General features: G+C 41.6%; 1 protein-coding gene across 1 annotated transcript in view; it reads left to right on the top strand.

The window, feature by feature from the left end:
* Positions 1-4890: 4890 nt before the first annotated feature.
* Positions 4891-21505, top strand: part of LOC116992913 (golgin subfamily A member 4-like) — a 77472-nt gene continuing 60857 nt past the window's right edge. Inside the window, 2 exon segments of the mRNA XM_033053036.2 lie at positions 4891-5092; positions 10209-10304. Of these exon segments, the coding sequence (XP_032908927.1) occupies positions 5006-5092; positions 10209-10304 (183 nt within the window). The 5' untranslated portion in view covers positions 4891-5005.

The raw sequence follows: 21505 nt of genomic DNA on the forward strand, positions 1-21505 counted from the left end.
TCCCATTATTATGTTAAGCTAGCCGGGATGGCTCCCCTTTTAGACTTCAAGTGCTGAAGACAAAAGGATGCCTGGGCGGGCCCTGATTTTCTTGATGGCCGAAAGTGGAGTGCTGCTTTTGTCCTTCGGCGGGTGGCGGGTGAGGAGATACTCGCAGCTCACCGGCCGAACTCGAGAAGTTGCTTTCTCCCGTCGTGGGATCAGGCTCCTTTGGACTCGGACTGCCAAAGCTTCCTGCTTCTGAGAACCTGGACGCCCACGGTGAGCAGAGTGTTTTCCTCACTCTTCTCCCACCTGGGATGGTGCTGCCGCCTCGCTCCCCTGCTCCTGCAGCAGCCGCGACTGAGAGGCTGCCCTGCCCTGCTCCATCGGGACTGTGCGGACGAGGAGGGGCATCTGCGACTGGAAAAAGGGGACTGTTTCGTTCTGTTCTGTCACTGTTTTTTTTTGTTCTCTTTCATATAGCTGATGCTGTTTTTGTTTGTCTAGTAAACATATCAGTAAAGAACTGTTATTCCAAACCCATACCTTTTTGCCTGAGAGTTCCCAAATTTCCATTTCCTGGCAATACTGTCCCTTTAAACCAGGACACTTGGTAAGAAATATTGGGCTCTTCCCCCTGGCTGGAGCAACTTCCAATGGGGTGAAGTAATTTTATCAGTCACACAGTGAGACTCAATGAGCCATTAGCAGAAAATTACTCGCCCCCACCCTCAACAGATGGTCATAGAATAGATACCTTTTATCACATCCTGTATTGAAACCCAAGACATATATCCAGTAATTTACTTAGAGCAACCTATACTTTGTACAGAGAAGGATTATACAGCGACAAAGAAACTTTGGATTTTGTTTGTTCTCTGACCTGAATGGTGTTAAACTCCCATCTCATTGTTAGTATAGTTTTGCAATTGTAATACTGACAACGACTCTGCAGAGGCATAATCTCCCAGAACAGTGTCATCTGGTGGTGGTAGTAAGTCACAACATCTAAATATAAAAGTAAAATTAACAATCGGATCAGGCTAGAAAAAAATGCTGTCATTATCCCTTTTATCACAGCACTATAAAGAATTCACTTTGCACAACTACTTCTCATTCTATAGGTTGCAGGTATAATGAGTTGCCACAATTTTCACTGTCAGGTAATGTGCTGTGTTTTCTAACATTTGTGTAGAAGTAAAGATCAAGATACTTCAGAACTGGAATTGATTACCTGTGCAACTGTGCATGATACACTCCCTGACTACTTTAACATCAACAATAGTATTTTGAATTTTATGAGTAGGAGTAGAAACTGAAAATATTATGAAATGCAAGATTCTGTAAACTGTGTAAAGAACAGTGGTTTGTACATAAGCTGGAGAGTAACTCCTGTTCCATGATCAGTGCTCATTTCTTCTTAGCTTTTTAAAATCTATTACCAGCTCTTGTTAATTTATTTTTAAAGTAACTCCCTCAATGTCAAATATTTTCCAGGGGGAATAATAGGAATATTCAACAATGTTTAAACAGCATGATGATAAAGAAAAATTCAAACACGGAAAACCTCCTTTCCAAAAAAAAAAAAAAAGAACCAAGATTAAAAACTTATCAGAAATGTTACATATGTTATGTTACACATTTCTGTATCTTTTAATATTTGTGTTGGATAACTGTTTTAAAAGAACAAGCTGTTAGCAAATTCATATGTCTTTCCCAAAGTATTTGGATTGGAGTGTGTGGGAAAGTGTATTGAAAGCTGTATCCATAATTTATATACACGACTTTTTTGTGACTTCCAGAAAGCTACAGTCTTAGACAGCATTTTAAAAATTAGATTAGACTGGCTAAAGACTATATGCATCAGTAGGCTGAAGGCTAAAGACTTCAGCCATCAACAGGAACTAAGATAATTGACATAATATCAATACTTTCTGTAACATAATTGCTTGTTAGCTGAACTTGAAGAAGCGTTCAGTGGGATTACTTGAGTTTATGGTTAAGCAAATTGCTTAACGAAGACTGTATGTTTGTGAGCAATCTGAGATAACTTGGAACATAAAAGTGTCCAGCTCCTGACTGCCTCTATCTACCTTGCAGCAGTTTTAGTTCTCAGGGAAACTCGGCACAGTAAGCCAGGAGAAATTACTTGCTCTTTTGCCGGGTTAATTTTCTGCAGACTGAACACGCAGAAATGACTAAGGAGATGGTCTGACAAGCACTGAAGCTAACAAGAGGCAAGGAATGAGACGGCAGGCATATGTGGGCTGATGTTGCTGACAATAAGAGAAATGTAGACTGGCATGAGAACAGTCTTTTAAATTAATGCTCTATACCCCTTCCCAAAGAAATACCTTAATGACTGCTCTAGATTGAATTTGGAACATACCTTTATTCTTAATTATCTACCATAATCAGTGCCTTTTGCAAGTATACATTTATCTTTTGCAGACAGCACCATGATGTCATATTTCTCTTTTTAAATCTATCTTAACCGGTGTACTAAAGGAATATAAAAAAGGAGGGGCATATCTTCACTTCCAACTACTTCTTTTAACTTTACAAGTAAATCTGTTAGGATCAGATCAACCCTCTAGAAATAAGGTATCTTCTAGTTAAGTATGGGATTTTGACATTCTGTGTGTAAGAATGTAGTTTGAGACATTTTCACCAGGACTTCTGTAGGGTTTAGAGTAAATGCTCTTTATGTTGCAATATGTTTCAATAAAACTTGCTCAGATGCCAAAACATTTAAATCCCATTTGAAGGCTTATGATAGTTTTGAAAGTTATCATAATTATCTTCAGAATTTGGATACTGCTGCTTAATGTGGGATGTCACTTTGTATTATGGGAGCAATACTAGACACCGAGCCATGTATCACAAAAGATACCAATTCAAAAGCACTAAAACTGACATTGATTTTTTTAAATGCAACCAATCTATATGTGATTAAATGATACATACAAATATTATTTCATCTCTTTCTAAAATCCAGGTTAGACACCTCCTGTGAAGAACAGGAGGTGATTAAATACCTTGAAATTTACACAACAGAAGACCTTGCTGTAGTAAAAAGAGTCCCTTAGAAAATATTCAATTATCATATGATTACCCAAATACTATTATTGCAATTATTATCAGAGTTTCAACTAATAAATCCCCTTACCATCTTCTGTAGCAACTAAGAATTTAGTGTAGGAAAAAAATGACTTTATTTTATCAGTTTCTAGTCTCAAATTTTTTTTCCCTTCCACATAGTCTTTATTCCTGCAAAAACATCTGAGAAACACACAGAACATACCATTTCAAGCTTTAAATTTTCCAAGGAAATAATGGAGAGCTTTCTTTTGTGCTGTATACATTTTATGAATGAATTCAAAAAGCTGTGCTTTTCTATTTGCTAGCTACAGGAGCTAGTATCCTTTCAGTTATGCATCTGTCCATCAAATTCACATACTACATCTGCTGATTTAGGTTTAAATCAGAAGAGTAATCTGAACAGAAAAAAAGGGAATATGAGCTAGCATTTGTAATAGAGAACACAGGTATGAGAGGGTCATGGACGTATTAGGTTATTGAAGGTTTTTAAAGGGAACACCCAAACAAATGGGTCACTACCAGTCACAGTTTATCTACAACTAAACAGATTGCTAAAAAATATTTTTGTTTAAACATGTAGCCAAAAAACCTAGGAAAACCAGCAGTTAATTTTTGCTGCAGATGTATATTGATTATTTTTTTAGTCAGTGTAACAACAAATGGAAACAATCATTCCTATCCACTTTCCCCCCCCCCCCCCCCCCCCCCCCCCCCCAAATTACTTAGAGATTTCAGGAGGGTATTTTAGTGAAAACATTTCTGGGCATTTGTGATTACTGCACACAGCCTCCTTAGCAGGAAGCTTTACAGACGACCACATGATTCATCGTTTCTTGCAAACAGCAACATGTATTTTTTAGCCTTCATACAATGTCACTGTCAACACAGTAAGTTTCAAAATACTCCCACTGTTGGAGAATGAATGCTGGCTGCTGCTGACAGCCCTCTACATCTGCGACATCAATCGCAGCACTGATCACACAAACGTCATCCAACAAGGGATCTAAAGCCAGAGGTTTTAACCTTAAGCAGCCAAGAACTTTTCCGCCCTAGTTTCGTGGAGACAGTAGCAACAACTGCAGTAGCAAACACTGCCTTTCCACCCTCAATGGTGCTTTAGTTGTTCCAGCGTATCTCGGCTTTACAAACAGAAGGTTTCAGGGCGGACTAAACGAAAACATCGCGACTTTCTTATGAGCAGACCGGTTTCCAGGCACCTTCAAAAAGCAAGTTCTGGGCATTTTTTAGTCGGAAGCTTTCACCAGCCGAAGAACACAGCACCTTTTTGTTACCTTGCTGCCCGATTCTTCGGCTCGTGAAGGCTCGTCCTCGACACCGCCTCTGCCCGAGTGAGGACTCTCACGGGAGGGCTTACAGACCCTCAGGGGCAGCATTCTGGCAGATCCGGCGTCTCCGTGGCGAGCTTTGAGGTACGGAATCACACGGCTACGGCGGCGGAAAGGGGCAATGAGGCGGCAGTTTTACCACCCTGTTCTTCCTCCCTCCAGACAGAAGCGGTCACTCCGCCGCCCGCTCCGTTCCCAGGACGGCACCGCCTCCCTCGCCCACCGGGAGAGACGGAGCAAGCGAGGCCAGGCAGCGCCGCTCCGCCCCGCGCCAGTGCTGGGCCCAGGGCCGCACCTCCGCCCGCCATGTGGCAGGAGGAGCGCAGGGCATTGCGTTTGGAAGTTTGTGCCTCGCCGCGCACCGTGCCCGCCGGAGCGCCCGGCTCCACGTTGGCTGCGCAGGCGCAGCGGCCGCGGCTGCCTGTGCCCCGCGGAGGGCGGCCCGAGGGCGGAGCGGCGGCGGCTCCGCGGGCCGGGGCGAGGGGAGATCGGTTCCACCGCCCCCTGGGCGCCCCTCGCCGCCTGACTGGCCGGCCCGGAAACCGTGCCCTCATCCCCTTCTCCCTCCCGCCACCATGTTCAAGAAGCTGAAGCAGAAGATCAGCGAGGAGCAGGTGCTGCCGCGCGGAGCAGGGGGACGTGCGGGCTCCCTCCCAGCGCAGGTACGGAGGGGAGGGGCCGCTGGGAGACGTGTCCGCCGCTCCGTTGTGGGCGCTTGTGACGGCCTCGCAGCCGGCGGGGCTGGGCCGCGCCTCGCCCGGGGAGGCCTTGGTGTCCCGCAGGCCGGACCGGCCCCGCCGCGGGAGGGTCGCGTCGCGCAGGCCGGGCCGACCGGAGGCTCCCCGGGTCGCTGTCAGCGAGGGGCGGCTTCGCTAGAACTTTGTCATCTAAGTTTGTTGTTACCGATCCGCCTCCTGCCAGAGACCCTGCTTCATTTTGGCCACTTTACAAAAGCTGTCTTTTGGCGGAATGTAACAACGAACTCTTGCCTGAACATCCAACAGAACGAAACACCAATGTGTTTCTTAGCATTTAAAGTAATGATACGCGCACTAAATAATCCAGCATTGAGTTCTCTAGTTAGCCTTGTCTCTCATCCTAATGTTTATTCTTTCAGTTCTAAACGTCCCTTCTGTTAGCATCTTTTAGAGGACTGGTTTGCTTACCTTAGCCTTATTCTGGCATTTTTTAAACTGTAAGTTAATTGAGAATGTAGCATAAATCTGAGAACAAGGCGCTTATTTATTTGTTCTAGTCATAATTTAATTGACCATTTTCTTCTTGCATGTACTTTCGCTAAGTTATTATAAATGTATTCTAGAAAAGGCTGTTTTTACGTGCTAATAATACGCAGTAGATGGGATATATGTGCAGAGTATCTGTCTAAGTGAAAATGCCAAAAAAATGTTGTGATGATTTCATGCATGCGTCGAAGCGGAATAAACTGGTAGTATCTTGCTAGGTTAAGTAGCTTGTGTATCTTGGAATCTAAAAGTATAAAAACTGATATAAACTCTGAATCCTTTGAATGTTAAGCTGCAGACAAGTAATTTGACAAATAGGTGATTAGTTGCCTGGGCTTGATCTGAGTGTAATTTGAACCACTGGGAGATTTGGCACTGCATAGTCTCAGTATTAGACCATGGTTCCAAAACTGCTGACAGTTACGTTCTATTCTTTGAATCACTCATTTGTGAAATAGAGCTAAGATTTTTGGAAATGGATCTATTGTGAAGTTTTATATAGCTTATGTAGCTTATCGAGGCCTTACTTTAAGGCTTTCTATAGTATTAATTTTGTGCATTTTCTAGTTAGTGAAGTATAGTTTTGTTAGTTGCAGTTTAAAGTGCTGTCTTAATTGCTATATGTGGTGAACTTTCAGTGCAGTGTGGAAGAGATTGAGCTACAGAGTTTACTGTTTTCAATATGCAGCAGCTAAATTATGATACCTTTCACACGGTATTGTAATCCACTTAGTTCAAGGATACTCTGTGTATGTGTTCAAGAGTTGGTACTTGCTGAAAATCGTCCTACTGAATAGATACAGGCTTATGTGCATATATGCACACCCAACAGTATAATATACTTGAGTCTTTATCTGGTCTTGAAGAATTAACATTGACAAATACCCTGAAGCCTGATAACGAGAGCTTATGATAAATTATGTCTACTCTATAGACCTAGTCTGCTGTACTGTGGACACAGCAGATCATGTAACTCAAGGGTTGACATAAATGGAAAGGCAGGAGCAAAAATTTACGTGTTTTAATTTTCATGTAAAATAGTTGTCTTGCAATGTTTCTTACTCTTCAGTTGCTCTCAAGTAACACTGGGGGAAATAGTTAAATTTGATCTTAGAAGTAAAATTGGTTTGTCTTCCCACTTCTTGTATCTCATTTGAAAACAGATTCTGTAAAGGAGGAAGAAGTGAGGTTTTGAGGCTTATAAAATATACTGTGGTCTTGCAAAAAGTGTGGGATATGCTTTTTTCCTTTACTTTTAGTCATTCAGATCCTTAGAATGCATTATTTCCGATTAAATTTCTCAAGTGCAACACTTTTTTTCTGAGGAGGTGTTTGTAGGCCTTCTGCTTTCATATGAATGGTTAGCTGACTGATGTAATCTGTCAGATTAAGAATACCTGCCCCTCACGGTCTGAGGAACACATCTCTTTCTGACTGCGGGCAGGGAGAAAAAAAGCGCTATTGCAATTACAGGTATACTTGTCCAAAATTGTCACCTGACAAATAGGGATGAAAGAAAAATTGAGACAATCAGTACTTTCTTTGCCTCAGTCTTTAATAGTACTCGCAGACCTTGGGCTGCCTGGTCCTGAGTCAGAGGACCATGACTTCAGGAACATTGACTTTCCATTTGTGAACACTAAAATTTTAAGAGGCAAGTTATGTCAGGTGAATGAATGTTCATAAATTCATGGGGCCTATGGGATTCAACCCGGGGTAAAGGAGCTAAAGGAACTAGCAGATGTTACAGTAGAACTCCTCTCACCTGGGAATCTGGGGAGATCCCTGCTCACTGGGAGTTAGCCAGTGTTATTCCAGGTTACAGGAAGGGCATGAGGGAGTATGCGGGAAACCAAAGAGTTAATCTCAGGACCTGGAAAAATTATTAAGGAGATCATACTGTTGAAATGCTGTTGAAAGACATTTAAGGAACAGTGCAATCATCAGATATAGTCAACGTGGGTTCACAAAGGGAGAATCGGGTTTAAAAAACCTTTGCACAAAGTTCACACTGCCTGGTAGAAGGGTGGTGGTGGATGTAGTTTCTCTGGGTTTTATAAACGCTTTTGGTACTCTTCTCCCCAGCATTCTTCCAGGCAAGTTTTCCAACAGTGGGATGAGCAGGTATGCAATGCACTGAGGGAAGAATTGGTTGAAGAGCAGGGCTCAAACTGTTGCAGCAAACAGGACATCTGGCTGGTGACCAGTTACCAGTGGTGTTTCTCAGGGCTCTGTTCTAGAGGCAGCTCTGTTCCATCCCTTTATCAATGAGCTGGAGGCTGCAGTTGAATGCTCAGATAGTTTGGTGATGCTACCAAACTGGGAAATGCTGCTGACTCTCCCATGGAATAAGAGGCTTTGCCTTGCAGAGAGATCTGGATTGATTGGAGTATTGAGCAGTCACCAATGACACAAAACAAAACAAAACCAACCAAATGCTGGATTCTACACCCAGGATGTAGTAATTCCAGGCACAAGTCTGAACTGGAGAGCAGCCCTGCAGAAAGGGGTTTGGGAGTGCTGGTTGGCAGGAAGCTCACTGGGATCAGCAGTGTGTGTGCCCTGGCAGTCAGGAGAGCAATCCTCATCCTGGGGTGCATCAAACACAGCACCACCAACCAGCCAAGGGAGGTGATTATCCTGCTGAATTCAGCACTGGTGCGGCCTCACCTCAAGTACTGTGTGCAGTGCTGGGCCCCACCATTAAAAAAGGATGTGAAGGTACTTGAACGTGTCCTGAGAAGGGCACCAAAGCAGGGGAGGGGTTGGTAGGATTGTGCTGTGGGGAGCAGCTGAGGGCACTGGGCTTGTCTGGTCTGGAGAGGAGGAGGCTGAGGGGTGAGCTCACTGCTCCCTACAGCTTCCTGGGAAGGGGAAATAGACAGGGAGGTGCTGACCTCTTCTCCCTGGTACACAGTGCCAGAACATGCAGGAATAACTCAAACTATGTCTGTCATGGGAGGTACATAAGGAAACACTTCTTTATCCAGACGGTGGCCAAAACCTGGAATAGGCTTCTTGGAGAGATGGTCAGTGCCTTCCCCAGCCATGCCTGTCAGTGTTGAGGCATTTGGACAGTGCCCTTAAAGCCATGATTTAACTTTGATCAGCCCTGAAATGGTCAGACAATTGATCCATTCCAATTTAACTGTACTGTCCTGTTTCAGCTCTTTCTGTTTTTGCATAAGATTGATGAATATTTGTGCTGCAAAGTTTAATGCCACTGAAATGACTGTAAATTGTCAAGAAGTCTGAATGCAGCAGTAAGAATTGTAGGGCCATTGAGGGCAGGGTGAAGAGATATGTTCATTCTGCTTCTAAGAAGTGACAGTGTCATTGAATGTTTCTGGCCCTCATCAAACAGAAGGAAATTGATTTCCGAATCATCTTTAAAGTCCTGGCATACTATGACTGATTTTGGAATAATTTTGATATTGAAAAGAACAAATACAGCTACCATTCATGGTTCCAGCAGTGTTCAGATGATAGAAATTTCAAGAGGAGATAGGTTTAAAGCATGCGTGTTCTTGCCTTATATCCTGGGTAAAGTACCCCTGTGCCCTTTTGCCAGGTGGAACTTCTGATCATCTGACCACTCTGGGCCTGGACTGGGGCTCCAGGGGTGGAGTGTGGCACATTTCCTCTGTGTTCCAGGTATTGGCAGCCTTCATACAATGCAGGACTGTGATGCAGCTCCACAGGAATGGGGTGTGTGCAGCAGGGCATCACCTCATCAAAGCAAGGCTTGACCTTCCTCTTCCCCCCACCACATGCCTGAAATATTTTGAGTCCGCAATCCTTCCAGGCTCTTGAAATACCTAATGATAAGTCTTGCTAATTACTTTTTTTGGTATAGATCTGCTTGTGTATACTTTACTATTCATTATATTTATACTGAAAATTTATATCTGACGTTTGCATTATGAGGCTGGCAAGGTTGTTTGACTTGGTGTGACTTTTTTGAACCTCAGTTTAAATGACGTTGTAAAATTTCTGTGAATAGATATTCAGTTCTGATAGGAACAAGTACATATTGATATCAGAAAATACAGCAACTTTTTGCCTTTTACATTGTTTAGATTAAATTTTATAAATGTTATAAATTTAACATTTATAAATTTTCTGTTGTCATTTTTGTTGTTAATTTTCTAAGTTCTTGATCAGATTCTGTTCCACTTGTAATGCTTGAATCCCTGTCAAATCACTAATCTTTTAAACCTTAAGCAACTGTAATGTGTTCCTAAAATATTAGGAGGCTTGTTTTTCAAATAGGATCTAAGAAGACTATAGAAATAATCAAAATAACCTATTTTTTTGCTTGTTCTTGTGGCTGATTCATCACACATTTTGCTCTGGGGACTTTGTGGTAAGGTAGAAATTGTCACAGACAATTGTTTTCTTTAAAAAAGATCTAGACTAGGCTTTACTGTGATGATATAGTTAGGAATTCTGGAAGTAAATTATGATACAGAATAATTAGTTCTGGAATTAATATGACTTGTATGACTTGTTGATGTACATGATCTCTCTGTAGGTCCCTTCCAAATCCCCTCCATCAACTGGCAACAGGAGCAGGACAACTTCATTTACAGATCAGAATGATGAAGGCACTTTAACACCAGACAAAGAGGTCAGTTGAAAACTGTTTTTCTCTGTTTTTCAGCTTAAAAAGGTCTAAATTTATGCTCTTCATTGCATTTTTTAAATTTCTCAATCTCACTATTTTCTATGTATTTATAGATATGAATAGTCTATTTTTTAGGTTAAATACCAAAGTGTTTAATAGTAACAAAATGAGTCTTTAAGCTGTAGTGGTTAACCTCCAGATTAGGTAATGTTTTAAGTCTTCAGGTCTTAAAAATCTTACTCCTGAACTGTGCTCAGTGAGGTAGTGGGTCAGAAGATACATTTGTAGAGAATAAACTTGGTTTTGTCCCTTTTTGGTTGAAAAACTAGGTGAATCAAGGTAATTTGAGGTGGATGATCCAAAAGGTTTATACAGAGTATTTGTGATTGTTTCTAACCATGCCAGTAATAAGTATCAAACTCAAAGTTATTTCCCCACCCCACTTCCTTTCTCCCCTGCCCCCAACCCAGCCCTCCTCGCCCCCCCTGCCTCAAACCCCCAAAAACGAAACAACAGACCAAACTGACTCTAAATTATCTGTCATAAAATATCATTAAAATCAGTATCAGGATGATGGGTAAAGTTGACTTGCATAATAAACAAAGAAGATAATCTGCACTTACCTTGTTTCATATTAAGTACTACGGCTCTCTTGAAGCATCTTGATTTTAAAAAAGGCAATAAATACAAATAAAACATTTCCCTGACTTAGTAAGCATGGACATAGGCTGGTAGCATAAAGCAGGATGCTTCTGCGGTTCTGTGAACTTGTTCAGAGGAAATGCTGTATCCTAGTTAGAAAATTCAGTTGCTTTGTTTTGCCACAAAATATGATGTGTTTTCTTGCAGTGAAACATCCAATTTGGTTTTTAATTCTGTGTTTTCTTTAGGAGGTAATCAGCTATACCTGAAATTTGTAATAGATTTCATTATGAATGCAATCAGTGATTACAGCTTGGCAGTTTGCTTCCTGCAGTAATAGACATTGAAGGGAAAGTGCCTCATAGTTTTGGTTTGTATTTTGGTATATTTTCTAATATATGCTTATTTTCACTAGTGTGAGATATATATGTATGTATGTACAGTAATTTCACGAATACAAGCCGCACTGAATATAAGCCGCATCGCCGGGTGTTGGCAAAAATTTTGTTCTTTGTCCATACATAAGCCGCACCTGAGTATAAGCCGCTCTGTCATCCGCAGCGAGGACCCGCGTGCAACAAAATTGCCAAGTAGTAACAGAACCGCGGCAGGGCGGGGTTTACTGGCTGAGCTAAGGCTGTGCAGGCTCGGCCTGCTCGGGGCTGCCGACGCGGCCGGGTGGCCCAGCTCGGCGCTGCCGCTTGGGGCCGGCCGTCGCTGCCACTGGGCTCAGTCACCACAGCCTGGCGCTGCCCTGCGGTGGCAGGCAGGTACAGATTCCCCCCCGCTCCCACGGCAGCGGCGGCGGGCGGGGACGGAGTTTCCCCGTGCCTGTGGCGGTGGCGGCAGGCCGGGCCGGAGCCTGCCTGCTCCTGCCACGGCGGGTGGGGGCAGGAGCCCTCCGCTTACCCCACAGGCCGCGGGGATGGCAGCACGTAGCCCCTGCCTTCCCCCCAGGCCGCGGCGATGGCAGCACAGGGCCCCCCCGTCTCTCCCCCCGGGCTGCGGCAGAGGAGGGAAAGGAGAGAGCTCTCCCGCCTCTCTCCCCGCCCCCCGTGCTGCCTGCAGGGAACTAGGCTCCGCCCCCGGCGCAACAATTTGTAACAATCGCAAAATGCCGGCTTTTACTGGCAAATTGCTCGACTCGGCACCGCAGTTTCCAATTCTGGGGGTGGAAATGTCAGAAAATTATTCACATATTAGCTGCTCCTGAGTATTAGCCGCATTTCCGGTTTGGGAGCAAAATTTTAGTCAAAATGATGCGGCTTGTATTCTTGAAACTACTGTATGTATGTATATTTGTCTGTAATGAATTTCCTCTCTCTTACGAAAATGATTTTCTGTTAACTGATGCTCCTGGATGTTAGCAAGCAGTATCACCCTGGATAAATTGCTAAGTTTTTCAATAAGGGGAGTTTTCTTAATATAGGGTGTAGAAGTAGCATATTGCTACATGAGAGCTACTACTGTGGCCTAAAAGGAGGAGGGAGTGAGTTGGTACTGAGAGTCGATTTCCCTTTTTTTTTTTTAATTTATTGTATAATGTGCAGAAGAACTCGTTTGGCCAAGGTTTTCTTCATGATTCCTATTGAGAACTACATTTACAGTAATTTCACGATTATAAGCTGCACTTCCAGGTGTTGGCAAATTTTCTTTCTCTGTCCATATATAAGCGGCACCTGATTATAAGCCGCATGTTAGAATACAGAGTGTGATAAAAGGTATCTATTCTATCACCATCTCTTGAGGGTGGGGGCAGTGATCCTTATCTCTGCAGGAGATGTTCTGCTAATGGGCCATCCACTGAAACCAAGTGCGGCATTGTTCTTTATCTTTTCACAACCCATCCTTCCTCCAGCGAGTCATTTTCTGCTAATGGCCCATTGAGTCCCACTGTGTGACTGATAAAATTACTGCATCCCATTGGAAGTTGCTCCAGCCAGGGGGAAGAGCCCAACATTTCTTACCAAGATAAAAACAGAGGTTTTGGGACACTAAGGTAGCCCCTTTCTCCACTGGACTCCAGAGGAAAACACGATTTCTCCACATCACCACTGGACCTCTGGAGGGAAACTGCACCTTCTACAGGAGCACTGCTTAAACTGAACCACATCTGTCACTGCAGGAGGATGCAGCCACCATTTAATGGGACTGCTACCAACACCCTGCCTGACAGGGTGTCAGGTTGTACTCTGACTTTGTCAGGGTTTGGAGTTTGTTTCTTTGTAGTACTGTATTTCTATTTTAATTTCCCTAGTAAAGAACTGTTATTCCTAATTCCCATAGTTTTGCCTGAGAGCCCCTTGATTTCAAAATTATAATAATTTGGTGGGAGGGGTTTACATTCTCCATTTCAAAGAGAAGCTCCTGCCTTTCTCAGCAGACACCTGTCCTCCTAAAACAGCAACTTTTCGTTCTTTGTCCATATATAAGCTGCACCTGATTATAAGCAGCACTTCGGGTTCGGACCAAAATTTTAGTCAAAATGGTGCAACTTATAATCGTGAAATTACTGTACTTCATTAGATATGTGTTGTCCCCAACAAACCTCATTTTCAGGGTGCTGTTCCAGACAAACAAGAGAAGCAAAAGATTCCCTATAGCATGTGCCAAGTTACATTGGAAGAAGATTAATCTCTAATACACTGGTTAGACTGGCCTGACCAGAGAGGCAGAAGGAGGAATGAGATTAAGAGTGGAAACAGAGGTGCTAAAGCATCCTCAGATTTACGGTTATCCTTGGTCTTAGGGGAGCTGCCATAACAGTTTTACTTGTGAAACGCATCCTTTAATTAGAAATTCAGGAAGTAGTGAAGTCTTAAGGGGATGAAAACCTCTATTTTTTTGTAAGGGCTGGTTTTATATCAAATAGAAAATTTTACGAAAAACTAAGGTTAAATGATTAAAACAAGAAATTTATTTTCTCAAGAAATTTCTCATAAACGTTGGCAGTATGATTAAAAGCAAATCCTCTTTGAAATCTGTTGGATGAGATTTTCATAACATTCAGTTCAGCGGTAGTATAATATGCTTAAATAAGATGCAGATATTGCATATTGTCACTGAAAATACATGCCCTGATTATATGAATGCGTTATGTCTTTTGGAGGGCATTTTTTTCTCATTTGACCAGGCAGTTCCTCTGTGTGCAAGTGACAATGGCAGTGTAATTACAGTGAGCTGTTGAACAACATTTAATATGCTGAAAGTATTTGGTTGAAGAGTATTGTATGCTAAAACATTTTTGCAGTACATGAATAATTGCTATCCATTTTACTATTGAAAGCTAACCAAAATTAGTGCTTTGTTTTGTATATTTTGTGTCCTCCTCCGTGAGCTATGTTTTAGTATGCCTTTAAATAGATAATGTTTTTGTATTTTACTTCTGTAGTATTAAAGTTGCAAGTATTACACATTAAATCTCGGAATGTTTTTATAGTAAAAACAATTTCAGAATTAGTTTCAGTTATAAATGACATCATCAGTCTGATCAAAGAATTATAATAAAACTTATGTGCCAACAATCTTGCTTTATATTCTACAATGATAAGATTTAAAAAGTATTTTAGTATTTCAAAATTCCAAGATGCTATCAGTTTAAAATAAACCTACAACTGGTATGCTCCATTTATGGAATACCACGTAAGTTTCTTTTTCATGCCAGCTTTCCTCTTCAGCTTGTATTTTATTGGATATCTGATTCTCCAGTAGCAGTATTATAGAAAACCTCAAAATTTTTTCGTGTATAGGAAAAAGCAGACATCAGACTAGTTCTGTATTCTCTTATTGCAAGTAGCTCATAAATTTTGATCACATTGTGAAGTAAAACTACTTCCACAGAACTTTGTCAGACAATTTGCATAACAAGTCCTTTCTGAGTTGGTATGCTGCTGTTTGAAACAGCCCTAGGCTATTAAAATATGCTTACTTATAGAGTTCAGTCTTTTCTAGGGAAGAATAGTGTTCAGTTTTCAAACTTACACGTTGGCTTTTGAACAGAATTTGTGGTGAAATACATAAATGGTATTCACTATAGTTCCTGTAAGTTAAAAATGTCCTTTTTGTTCTTACTGTATACTTGTTTACAACTATATAAGGCCCGACTGCAAAATATAACAAAGCTGGTGCTGGTTTGCTTTCAGCTGGCAGCAATCACTGTGGGTGACCTGCCAGTCATGCATCCAAACGTCACTGACATCCTTATGAGTGTTATGGAAGTGACAGCAGAGCACAATATATATAGCTCTTAGACCTAAAGATACTTAGCCAAGGTACTTTCCAGTCTCACTTTAGTGGTATATAATGACTGTGTTATTAAATTAGTTTAAATGTTTCTCTAGCATTGGCTATTAATGAAGCATGACAAGTAAAGCTTCAGTACCTTTGTTATTCCTGTGTCTTTTCTGTATTCTTATACTTAATTTGAAGTACTTCTAAATAGGTGTTGCCATGCAAAGATGGTAGTCGTTCATATATATCTGTATTATTTTCCTTTCTGATATTTAGGACTAAATTTTGATGGCTGCATAAGCTAGTTTGAATCTAAACTTGTGTTTTACAACTCCTGGATGCATAAACCAACTCACTTAGATTGCTCATGAAAATAAAAAGCAAACCAGAAAAGACCTGTTTTTTTGTACTACAGCTTTCTGAAAGTGCAGATCTTCTCTCCTAGATTCTGGGGCTTGTTTAATTGCAGAGAGAAACCCTTGAAATTTTAGCTCTTCAGTTTTTCCTATTCTGTGGTCACAGTAGGGATGAGACATGAAAGATTATGTTGCAAATTTCACAAAGCTTTTTATAAATAAATATTTTGTAAATACGAAAATTACTGAATTATTCACAACTTTTTCTCCTGACTTTCACTACCTTGGATAAATAACTGAATTTATTTATTTATTTGTTTATTTATTTATTTTACTCTGGGGAATGAGTTATTTTTAAGTAAGAGCTGAAACTGAACTTTTTAGCAGATAGCTGACATCTTCTAGCTACTTGAAAAGGAAATGGTAGCTTTTCTCTTAGGCAAGTTTTATAGTCCCGTCCTCTTCCCTCTGTTTTGCTTTGCTGGTATAAAACATAGCAAAACTGCTCATGTACAATTACAGAAGCTTTTAAATATTAACATACTACAAATACACGTATGCCATGATGCATGTTGCTAACAAGATGTATGAATTTTCAAATTTGCTTGATGACAGGCTAATAAAAAATTTGGAGGTACTGTTTCTCTTATTTTTCTGAAAGGGAATAATGATTACCTTTGGCAATCAAACATTTTATGTGCATGTAACATGTATAATACTCAACTACTTCCATCTCCAGGGCAATGAGACTTGAGTCAGACTTGGATCCCTGTTAAATTTTGGGTTTTCTTTCACATCATATTAAGGTAGCTCTTTGATCTAGGAATTGCAGGTACATTTGCCTTTGCACCTCACTTATCAGAATCCTTGTGAGAGAAGATTTTAGCATGGTAATTCTTCAGAGGGAGGAGGAATAATAATAACAAGAGCACATTTATTTCTGGAGGACAGAAAGTCCTTAAAGATCAATTAAGACTGCTTCACTTAGGCCAAATGAGGAATACAAAAACTGTTCAGAATGTTGAAAATACAAAGGTTATTCAAACAGAGTCTTTGTGTCCTTTGGTAATACTGAAGGTAATGTCATCTGGTGTTTGGCTTCGTCTACCATTTTACCTCATTTGCAACTTTCTATCCAAGATGGAAACATTGAAACATTTGTTGCTCGGTCGGATTTTACTGGCAGAAAAACAGAATAAGGGTTAAATATTGTGACGGAGATCAGTGGTATCACAGCCAGTTAAGGAAACCTGCCTGTTTGACCACCCAGGAGCCACTCTAGCAATCACACTTGCACCACCCCAGGCTTTTACTGTGGGGCTGAAGCCCCTTCACTACAAGCAGCTCCAGTGAGCTGATGGGTGCCCCACCTGACTCCCCACACACTCACATGGAGACAAGTTTTGTGAGACTCACATGTCAGGCAAGTTTCTCTCACTGCCTTGACCGAAGGTTTCCGATAGAGTTCTAGACTGTGCTTCCTTTAAGAATTTTTATCATGGTGCAGCAATATGAGAGATGTAGTTGGGTGTCTCCTGGTAGGGACCCTGAACAAAGGAATGCCTGGCTTTCATTCTGTGTTTGGTGGTGATAATTTTGATAGTAGAAAGTTTGGTGATGTTTAATGGTGATATTTGATCTGGGATCACTGTTCGTTGGTTTCTACAGAGTCTCTGGGTGACTGGGTACCATCCAACTTGCATAGCAAGTCTGTGCCTTTTATTGGGCAAAGGGCTCATTGCTGGGTGTTTCAGCCATTTCCCCCCACCCAGGGCACAGCCTGTACCTTTTGTGCAGCTGTACACTGAGCTACCTGTACTATTTGTAGTCCTCAACAGCTTTCAGCATATAAATCTGGTGCTGGAGATTAAGGTCAATGTGGGCTAAGGAGATGATTTACCCTGGAGTATCACAGAATTGGTGGGATTGGAAGGCACCTCTGGAGATCATGTGGTCCAACCCCATTCCAAAGGCAGGATCACCTATAGCAGGTTGGACAGGAAAGGAATGCGTCCAGGTTTTGAATGTCTCCAGAGATGGAGACACTCTGACCTTTCTGGGAAGCCTGTTTTAGTGTTCTGCTACCCTAAGTGTAAAGAAGCTCTTCCTCATGTTGAGATGGAACTTTCTGTGGTTTAGTTTATGGCTATTACTCCTTGTCCTGTCACTGGGCAACACTGAAGAGTCTTGCACCATCCTCTTGACAACCTTCTTTGAGATATTTGTATGTATTGATTAGATTTCTGTCTTCTCTTCTTTAGACTAAATAGACTCAGCTTCTGCAGTCTCTCCTTGTGAGAAAAGTGTTCCAGACCCCTAATTATCTTAGTGGCTTTCTGCTGGATCATCTTTAGTAGTTCCTTATCTTTCTTGTACTGAGGAGCCCAGAACTCCACACAGCACTCCAGATGTCCTATTAGGGATGAATAGAGGGGGAGGATCAACTCCCTCAACCTGCTGGGCACAGTCTTCCTGAGGTACACCAGAATACCACTGGCTCATGGTCAACTTGTGGCTCCACCAAGATTCCAAGGTCCTTCTCTGCAGAGGTGCTCTCTACTAGGTCAGCCCCTAAGCTTAAGCCCCTGAGCTTAAGTATTGGTACTTGGGGTTGATCTTTTCCAGGTGCCAGTCCCCTTTTTGAGCTTCATTAGGTTTCTCTGGTTCCATTCTCCAGCCTATCAAGGTCCTGCTAAATGGCAACACAGGCTTTAGGTGTATTAGCCACTCCCCCAAGAGTATGTTTGAAACAAAGTATTGAAAGGCCTTCGTAGGACTTCTATAGCAAGCTTCAAGTGTGATGTGATTGCATTCCTAGGATTAGAGAAGGTTGAAGAATGACCTGCATCTTTGCATCTTCTGTTTATTGTATGCTTCATCTCAGTTGATTCTAGCTTGTCTAGTTTTATTGACCACAGTACCAGACTAGTGCTGATATGCTGCTAGTGATACATTGGACAGTTAGCACCAGATGTATTTAGTTTCTGAAGCTATTAAGATAATTCAGAGTGGGTTTTAGGATGAATCCTGAAGCACAAGAATCCCGTGTGGTAATGCTATTTAGTGTTGGTCAACTAGCAGGTTGCTTCTTGCCTGTTTGCAGGCAGAGGTAAATAATTTTTTGTAATTTTTAATAATTATTTCCCTAACATCCCTGCTCCACAGTTAACTAGACAGTTAGTTCTTAAAGTTATACTGAATAGATCGTTGCAAAAAAATGAAAAATGCAGATAAAAACGGATTGGAAATATTGGAAAGCATTAAGTAGTGTAATTTCAAGACTCACTAGAGGACTCTGCCTGTAATTTAACTAAATATGTAGCAGGTTATGAGCTGTCAGAGTGTCGTGGTTTGACATTGGCCAGATGCCAGGCTCTAAAGAAAGCCTTTTGCTCACTCTCTCTTGTTACAGTTGGGCAGAGGAGAGGGAAATGAAATTAATTAAGGGTTCATGAGTTGAGATAAGGATTAGGAGAAAACACTCTAAGGGCAAAATAGGTTCAAAATTAAAGGTATAAGGTAAATTTATTACTAACAGAGTCAGAGGAGGATAACGAGAAGTAAAATAAGCCTTTAAAACACCTTTCCCATCCCCCACAGCCCCTCCTTCTTTCCCCTGGCAGTGCAGGGAGACAGGGGTTGGGGGTTTTGGTTAGTTCATCACCCGAGATCTTTTTTCTGTTCACTTGGGAAGTCTTTTCTCTGCTATGCCGTGGGGGTCCCTCCCATGGGAGATAGTTCTCCGTGAACTCCTCCAGTGTGGCTCCAATCTTTTGAGCAGCAGTCCTGCCAAGATTGCTGCAACGTGAGTCCCTCCCGTGGGCAAACAATCTTTCTAAAATTGCTGTGGTGTGGGCCATTCATCCACAGGGTGCAGTACTTTGAGGATCAGCTGTTCTAGTTTGGAAGCAAGGGCCCTCTATCTCTTATCTCTGGAAGCAGGGGCCCTCTGTCTCTGTTTGGGTCTCCCACTGGATCATAGCTCTCTCTGGCATTCGCCTGCTCCAGTGTGAGTACTTCTCTTATGGGCTGAGTGTGGATCTCTGTATTTTCATGGGCTGCAGGGGGGGCAGCCTGCTTCACCATAGTCCTCACCACGGCCTGCAGAGGAATCTTAGCTCCAACACTTGGAGCAGGTGAGTGCCCTCACTTCCTCTTCTTCTCTGACTAGAAGAAAAACTATTTTCCATAGGAACTATTGCAAATAAGTTCCACCAATTCAAAGATTTTTGCCGGATCCTGCAGTGCTGCATCTAAGTTCCATGTTGGGGAGTTGCTTGCCGTGTTTTTGCTGCCAGCCAGGGCCACTTGCAGTGGCAGCCACCGCGGTGCTAGCACTATTTAATGCCTCTCCTTACACAGGGTGGTGGGAAGGAGAAGCCACTGCTGCTGCCCCTGCCTTCTGCTGGCTAGTGGTGACCAAGCAAAGGCTCATTGTGGGCCACATCGAGCTGGCAGCAGCCACAGTGGCACAGCACTCTGGGCTGTGCTGGGACAGCCCCCCACAGTGGTGCCTCGCCGCCCCTGGAGAAGTCTGTCCATGCTCTATTTTGATGTTATTCTTAAATATGTCCTCATGAAGGCATTACCAACCTCTCTGATTGGGCCAGCAGCATGTCTGTCTTCAGAACCATCAGGGATTGACTCTGTCGAACGTGGTGGAAGCTTCTAGCAGTTTCTCACAGAAGCTGCTTGTGTGGCCCTTTCCTACTACTAAAAAACCAGACCATGCCGAATCAACACACAGAGTAACAAAAATGCTATAGTAAATCTGTAAATATTTTCATTGTTGGTCACCTAATATTGGAGAGTGGAGGATGAACTCACTAATGGGCAAATGCAGCCAGTTCTAAATGTATTAAAGAAATACCATTCTTGGACCATGACTGAGTATATTCTGTCTTTTATAGCTCTTTGAAGTGTGAGACTCTCATCTTGGCTACTGAAGAAGAAATATTTTGAAGTTTCATATTGATTGAGTGCTCAGTGTTGTTATTCCTTCTTTACTTGTAAGGTTGGCTCACAGAATCACTGTACATTTGTTTGTGTAAACTTGTAGTTGTGATGGAGACATTGGAGTTGTATGGCTGCAAACTCACGCAGTATTGCATCAATTTCCTTTTTCTCAAAATCATAACTGTAATACGCATTGGAATATTTTAGGCAGTTGATAGTTTGGATCTTCTTACTGTCTTAAAACTATGTTGTATATCCCTATCATTCTACCAGGTAGTTTGAGTGAATTTTTGAAATGAACTTGTACCGTTGCTTAAAGTTCTGTCATCTTACCTGTATATTTTGGGTTTTATAATTAACATTTCGTGAAAGAATGAATTTGTAAATTTGTGAATTTATGTCTGAGCCTCCTGAAGTTGGCTGCATTAACATGGTCATAGACTTCCAGGGATGGCTGAAAATCGAACAATTCATAGATACTGAAGAAACTGGGAGACCATCTTTTTTGGGGGGGATGAACTTGTTAGACATCAAATAGGAATTCTTTTTAATGCAAACTTTTAGTGTCTTAAATAACGCAATTCGGATTAAGCAAAGTAATGCTATGGTGAAATGTCACAACGTAATATTTTCAGCACTAGCAGGCTGTTACTGTGAAGAGATAATTGAAATGTGTGTGGTTCCTGAAGTTCTTGATGGTCATGTCGTTAAAAGTGATTTAATTAAACCGAAGATAATATATATTAAATGTTGAAAATGTTCATAATCTTTTGGTTAATAATACTTGCCTAATCCATTTATCAGTGCTTTGCAAACTGTGTTTCATCTTCTTAACTGGTCTTCTCCAAAAATACTAAGTAATTTTTATCTTTAAAAAATTGATGATTTTTTTTGTGAATTTGCATGCTTCTAATTCATGAGTTTGTCAGACTTGCTTGTAATATTGCTGCTGGATGCTTTTACACTTGTGTATATATATATATATATATATATATATATATATATATATATATATTATAT

The sequence above is a fragment of the Catharus ustulatus genome, chromosome 1 (assembly GCF_009819885.2).
Source record: "Catharus ustulatus isolate bCatUst1 chromosome 1, bCatUst1.pri.v2, whole genome shotgun sequence".
NCBI classification, from domain to species: Eukaryota; Metazoa; Chordata; class Aves; order Passeriformes; family Turdidae; genus Catharus; species Catharus ustulatus.